This window comes from Coregonus lavaretus, assembly GCF_964263955.1.
Source record: "Coregonus lavaretus genome assembly, chromosome: 22".
Lineage (NCBI taxonomy): Eukaryota > Metazoa > Chordata > Actinopteri > Salmoniformes > Salmonidae > Coregonus > Coregonus lavaretus.
The window spans coordinates 37,141,909-37,148,042 of record NC_140009.1 but is presented as its reverse complement, the minus strand read 5'-3'; the positions used below and the strand labels follow the sequence as shown (position 1 = coordinate 37,148,042).

Below are 6,134 nucleotides of genomic sequence, written 5' to 3'. Positions count from 1 at the left end.
CTACACACAGAAGACAGAATGTTTATTTTCTAAAGATGATCCCACTAAAGATGATCCCTATCAACTGATCCCTATCAACTGTCCATCAGCAAGTAATATGGGAAGTGATTGAATTGAATGTTGTTTTAATCGTGTTGGTGATTGAATAGTTGTCTTCTCTCAAATCGATTACTCGCTAATGAAAAGTAATCTGGCACTAACATGTTCATGAATATCTAGGTCAAGAGATCATGCCTCAGTAGGCCTACACACTGTTTTATGAATGGAGACCTGCTTCAGAGGTTGATAAGACAATCACACAATAATTAGAATCTCTGCATTAGGAAAAGCCTAGAATGTCTAAAATTGCTCAGAGGCTCCCCCTTCTGAGACAGCACACACATTTTATCCACATGGTTTAACAAACAAACAGGACATAGCCAATGGAGTTCCACTGCACCCTACACACACACACACACACACACACACACACACACACACACACACACACACACACACACACACACACACACACACACACACACACACACACACACACACACACACACACACACACACACACACAGGGGAATAGCAGGGAAGCTTCCAGTGTGAAGCAGCACAGCCAGTGTGAGAGAGGCATGCAGCGCAGCAGTTGATTTAAGGACATGACACATAGAGTGGTGGGATGCCTTCATCCTTTACAGAGGTTGTTACTACTTTTGTGCTTAGCATGCACCGAGAGATGCAACTGCAACACCCACTTGTGTTTCTGTGCCACTGTGCACCATAAAACATTTAACAGCATCGAATATGAGTTATTGTCTGTATGTATATGGGTTTGGTACATTTGTGTGTGCTGTGCTCAGGTTTCTGTCTAGAGTGTCAGTGCTATTATGTATGTGCATGTTTATCCTTGAGTTATCTGTGACCTATTTTTGTGTGAGTATTTACGTTTGTCTGTGGCTACTCTGGGATCTCATAAAAATAAATAAAAAATGTTCTCAAGCTAGCTACATCTGAAACAAGTTCCCTTTGTGTGAATTCACACTAGTCTTGACATATGCTGCTGTCTGCTGGATGGAAAAGGAACTGCAAGAATATTGTGTCTCAAAAAAGAGATGCATGTGTTTTATAAAACCAGGGGGCAGTATTACATAACATCTATTTCAGTAAATGTTTGGTAATAATTGGTTTAATCTTGGCACCAAGAACCGAATCTGCTGCCTGATTTTGTTAAGGTTGTGATCGTTCATGGCTCAGACTGAACTTCTTGAAGGAAAAAAAATGTGTATAACAAAAGCAAGTGCTTGTTGTCTTCATGTATGACAGAAGTATTGAACTGTTAGATAGAGTCCAATTTCTATTTGTTGCTGTACACATGGATCTGTTTGATGGAACTACTGTTTGATGCAGCCATAGCCTCTTTCCTCATATCACTTCTGACCTTAAGCTCTGAAACAATATTACTTCCAAGAAACCAGCCATCAGAATATTGCTTCCTCTAAGGTAGCATTCAGGCATCGTTTGTTGCCATCCTAATGAAGTATCATACATTGCTCACTTTCCTCAAAATCACAGTAAAGTTTCTGTAATTCGGACAACAGGAGGGATGGTGAGTCAATGCTATCCCTGTGTTTGACTATGCCAGTCCAAGTGTTGTCTGAGAGGTTAGTGATGTTGGTGATGCCGAATCTAAAGTGTCAGATGTAGGCACAATATCAGACTCATTGTCTTGTTGCCTCATTCCCATGCAGTCCCCTCCAGCTCTTCTGTGCCCTAGAACTGGTAAATGATTCCAGAAGCAACCCATAGTAGATCTTTGATCTTCTAGACACTTGGGCTGTTTGAACCATTCCCCAGAGATGTGCACTGCTTTTCAGATTACTTGTATGGTATGGAACACCAATGTAAAAAAGGTAATTGATTGTAGATATATATACCGTCAAAGGTTTCAGAGTCCATTTCACAGTATCATGCTGTGAATTGCATCAGATCATTCTAGAAATGGATCAAAGTATAAACTTTTTTCAGTGTGTTGCATACTTGTGAATGTGGGTGCGGGATTGTGTGGGTGTGTGGGATTGACACTTGATTTAGGAATCGGTTTTGCTTTGCTCAGCGCACCCAATGTTGTCAGTGATGTATTGTGCGAACAAAGGCATCTTTAGACCATTCTTAGAGGACTTGTGTAGAAACTGGCATTTAGCTTCTGTGTGGCAGTGCCTGTGGCACTTGATGGGACCTGATCAGCATTTTCAATCTGATGAATGACTAAGGTAAGTCAGAAAAGCACCCAACAGAACCCAGTGCAGCCAATATAACTTTGTGTTTGTACATTACTTCATTAACTCTGATTCACAACCTCCGACTCCTAACTCAGTCCTACTCATTATACTCTTCATGCCTGATTGCACTTTACCTTGTTGTGTGTGTGTATGTGTGTGTGTGTGTGTGTGTATGTGTGTGTGTGTGTGTGTGTGTGTGTGTGTGTGTGTGTGTGTGTGTGTGTGTGTGTGTGTGTGTGTGTGTGTGTGTGTGTGTGGAAGTGTTGAACTATTCCTGTGGGGACCAGAAGTCTCCACAAGAATAGTAAACAAACAAACATTTGACCAACTGGGGACATTTTGTTAGTCCCCACAAGGTCAAATGCTATTTCCAGGGGGTTTAGGGTTAAGGTTAAAATTAGTGTTAGGTTTAGAATGACGTTAAGGGTTAGGGTTAGGAGCGAGGGTTAGTTTTAGGGTTAGGGTTAGGAGCTAGGTTTAGGTTTAGGGTTAGGGTTAGGGTTAGGGTTAAGGTTAGGTTTATGGGTTAAGGTTAGGGTTAGGGTTAGGGTTAGGGTAAGAGTATGGGTTAGGGTTAGGTTTAGGGTTAGGGAAAATAGGATTTTGAATGGGACTCAATTGTGTGTCCATACAAGGTTAGCTGTACAAGACTGTGTGTGTGTGTGTGTGTACTAAGATGATCTACCTTTTGGATATTGTAGTGGAGTGCTCTATTTTGAGCATCCAAACTGGCCTAATCGGTACTAGACATTTAGCTGTATTGAAGCCCTAAAACATCTGTAGGTTATTGTTTGGGCACAGCTTTGTGATATAATGTGATGTCTAGTAACTGTAATGTGCTCCAGGCTATCCTCTGAGCTGACAACTGCCCATGTTGCCAGTATGATACCATTTGACGTCAGCAAGACTTGTGTAATGGATGTGGTTGCATTGCAAGAGTGCACAGGATGATGAGGACAATAAGAACCAGGGATAGTCTTTCTCCCTGCAGTCTCCATAGGGAATTAGGCTACTTTGGAACATTGTTAATCTCCTCTAACAGGGCTAGGAACTAGCTGGTGCATTGGCATCTCAAGGGTATGAGGACACTGTCAGTCCTTTGTTTGCAGGTGTAATGACAATAACTCTCAGCCAATGTGTTTTCTCTTCCCTGGCTAGTCCCTTGTCTGTGACAGGAAAACTAAACAGGAATTCACCCTGAGGGCAATTACGCATCCCAGCAGATGGATGCAGCCAGTGAGGCCAAAGCAGAGTTTGTCATTCTTTTACCCAGAAGATATAGAGGCTCCCAAAAAAGAGAGGAGTGGAAAATCGGCAGATAACTATACCGGCTTCCTCTGTTACTACCCTTCTCTCTCTCTCTCTCTCTCTCTCTCTCTCTCTCTCTCTCTCTCTCTCTCTCTCTCTCTCTCTCTCTCTCTCTCTCTCTCTCTCTCTCTCTCCATCTCTCTCTCTCTCTCTCTCTCTCTCTCTCTCTCTCTCTCTCTCTCTCTCTCTTGCTCTCTCTCTCTTGCTCTCTCTCTCTCTCTCTCTCTCTCTCTCTTGCTCTCTCGCTCTCGCAGTAAATTTTTCCGGCGTTAAGAATTTCAATTTCTGCCTGATAAGCTGCCAAATGGAATGTGCCTCCAGAACAATACACATAGCCACCAGGTATAATAACATCTATCCGTCTTCATTTGTTCTAGTCGGTGACTGGAGCAAAGATACCATCACATTCACTGCCAATTAGAGCTGAAGTGGACTAAGGATGAGGGAGTTTATAATGCTCAATGGATTAATACAACAATTGGTCCTCTTGTTTGTGTAAGTCATTAAATGGATCTGGGGTGTTTCAGAGGTTTACCTTCAGTCTCTTATCTCTGGCTGTTTTATTTTAGTAAGGTCTAATTGATTATTTCTGTCTGAACATCATCTCAACAATCCTGCTCCATGCATCTCTCTGTAAATGATTCAGTGAAACTAAATTGTATTTGTTCACCTGGTTTGAACTCTTTACTGCTTGGAAAATAAACGTATTACCTCTATTGATGGATGTGATTAATCTTCTTCCCATCATACAGTTCTTCTGGAAACCTTTATCTTCATCCTCAAACCCTTCCCTCTGGGTTCCCTTGGAGCAAACGGTATGATAAGAACAAAACACACACAACTGGGCCTTCTCTCTACCAGCCATCCTCTCTCAGTTCAAGTTCCATCCCCTCTTTGCGTCAGTTTACGTATCATATTGCAACCCAAGTCACGTGGGGTGGGTTTCTATTCTAATTTAAATTTTAGTCCCTGAAACTCAGACAGGAGGCGCTCTTACCAGATTATAAAAACAACCTACAGGGAGACGTTGCTGGATTCAATGAAACCTGTCTTACTGAGCAATGTTTATATTTGTTAATGAAAGGCTTTGGTGTGAGCAGAAAATATGTAAATGTGATTATAGTAAATTCCTCTGTGATCCATAACTCTGATTACCTCTGAGACTAGGCTGCCTGAATTTAGTTAATTTTTATTTTCTTCAATAAATCTTAGGCGTAAACGTACCTACGTTTCAGTATTCTTTAGACTGATCAATCACAGACAAAACTTTTTGTGACCGATCTGTCTCAACATTACTGCATTCTGTGAAAAGTACAGAGGTAATAGGAAGAGAAACAACAATCCATTAAAACAAATACAAACATTTCAACAAACAAAGCACAAGGTCTGCATTACTAGGTGGCCTGTCTTAGAGGAGGGAAATTATAAACAATTCAAGATACTCAAGAATGGGTTTCAGATTTAGACTTATTTTTGTTCTGTATCCAGGACAAACATGAAGGTGTAAATTTAAATATGCCTTGATTTGTTGCATAATTAAATAGGATACAACATATAAACAATATATGTATCCTGTATGTTTGTGTCAAGCAGGCCAATAATAATATTACATTAAATAAAAATAGATTAAAAAAACAAATAGACTGAAGGTTGAAGGAGTATCAGAGAAAGAAACAAATAGTATAATCTTTGCCAAAGAAAATCCTTCAGCAAAAGTGCATCCCGTGCTTCTAACACCACCTGTCGAAAGCACTGGAAATATAGAAGTTGGTGGGAAGGGAATCCTTCTGTGCTGAGACGCGCGCGCTTCAGTTCCCCTGTAGGCTACACCGAGAAGGATGAATTGCTTTCCTCTCCAATGCAATGTATTTTACTCTAGGACTCGCTTCTTTCCAAAACTCAATGAAGACGGATATGGCTTTACCACTAACATGTGGTTTGATTTAAGTTTTTAATGGTAGAGTATATTCTTGATATATTTCACCAAAAGAGCTTGAAACGTGCACCTTTAAAGAGATGATGGCATCAATAGGGGAGTTCGATCCGCTGAACAACATCGTTCCTGCAACTAAAATAGAAGTAACCGTGTCATGCAGGTAAGGTCATGAATGCATGATAAAATGTTAAATGACATGATTTGATCTTCTATAAGTGAAACATCTTGTATTGAAAGTATTTCACAACAAGCAGATGAGACGCTTATGTGTGCTAATATAAAATCACAATTATTTAAAGCACAATTTCTGTATTCAAATGAAATGATATGCATACCAAGTTGAATATTTCTCTTAATTTAGTCAACATTCTTATTGTTTTAGAATACCAAGCATAGAGTAGAAATATGATAAAACCATTGTTTCACCTCATGCATGCTTGCTCATTCACCACCTTCCTGATACACCTTCAAAAGGTGCGCCGAGACGTGCCTGACTGCAGTGCATCAGCCCCGTGTAGTCAACAGAGTGTTCATGCATCATTTTCAGGCACTGAGACTGGATAATGTTGTGGTATGGCTATCGATGAATCCCCTCTCAAGCAGGTGTAGCCTATGTAGAACCA

The 6,134-nt window shown here is 40.6% G+C and overlaps 2 protein-coding genes across 3 annotated transcripts in view; both read left to right on the top strand.

Annotated features, from left to right (window-relative positions):
• LOC311150091 (intermediate filament protein ON3-like) overlaps positions 1–6,134 on the top strand; it is a 409,178-nt gene that overhangs the window by 265,971 nt on the left and 137,073 nt on the right. The window lies entirely within an intron of this gene.
• The window catches only part of LOC311150094 (copine-9-like), a gene marked incomplete at both ends in the record, with an annotated part of 117,663 nt that continues 117,120 nt past the window's right edge, over positions 5,592–6,134 (top strand). For both annotated transcript variants that reach the window (XM_084187370.1, XM_084187369.1), the window contains one exon: positions 5,592–5,671. In XM_084187370.1, the coding sequence (XP_084043496.1) occupies positions 5,592–5,671 (80 nt within the window). The remainder of the gene's footprint in view (positions 5,672–6,134) is intronic.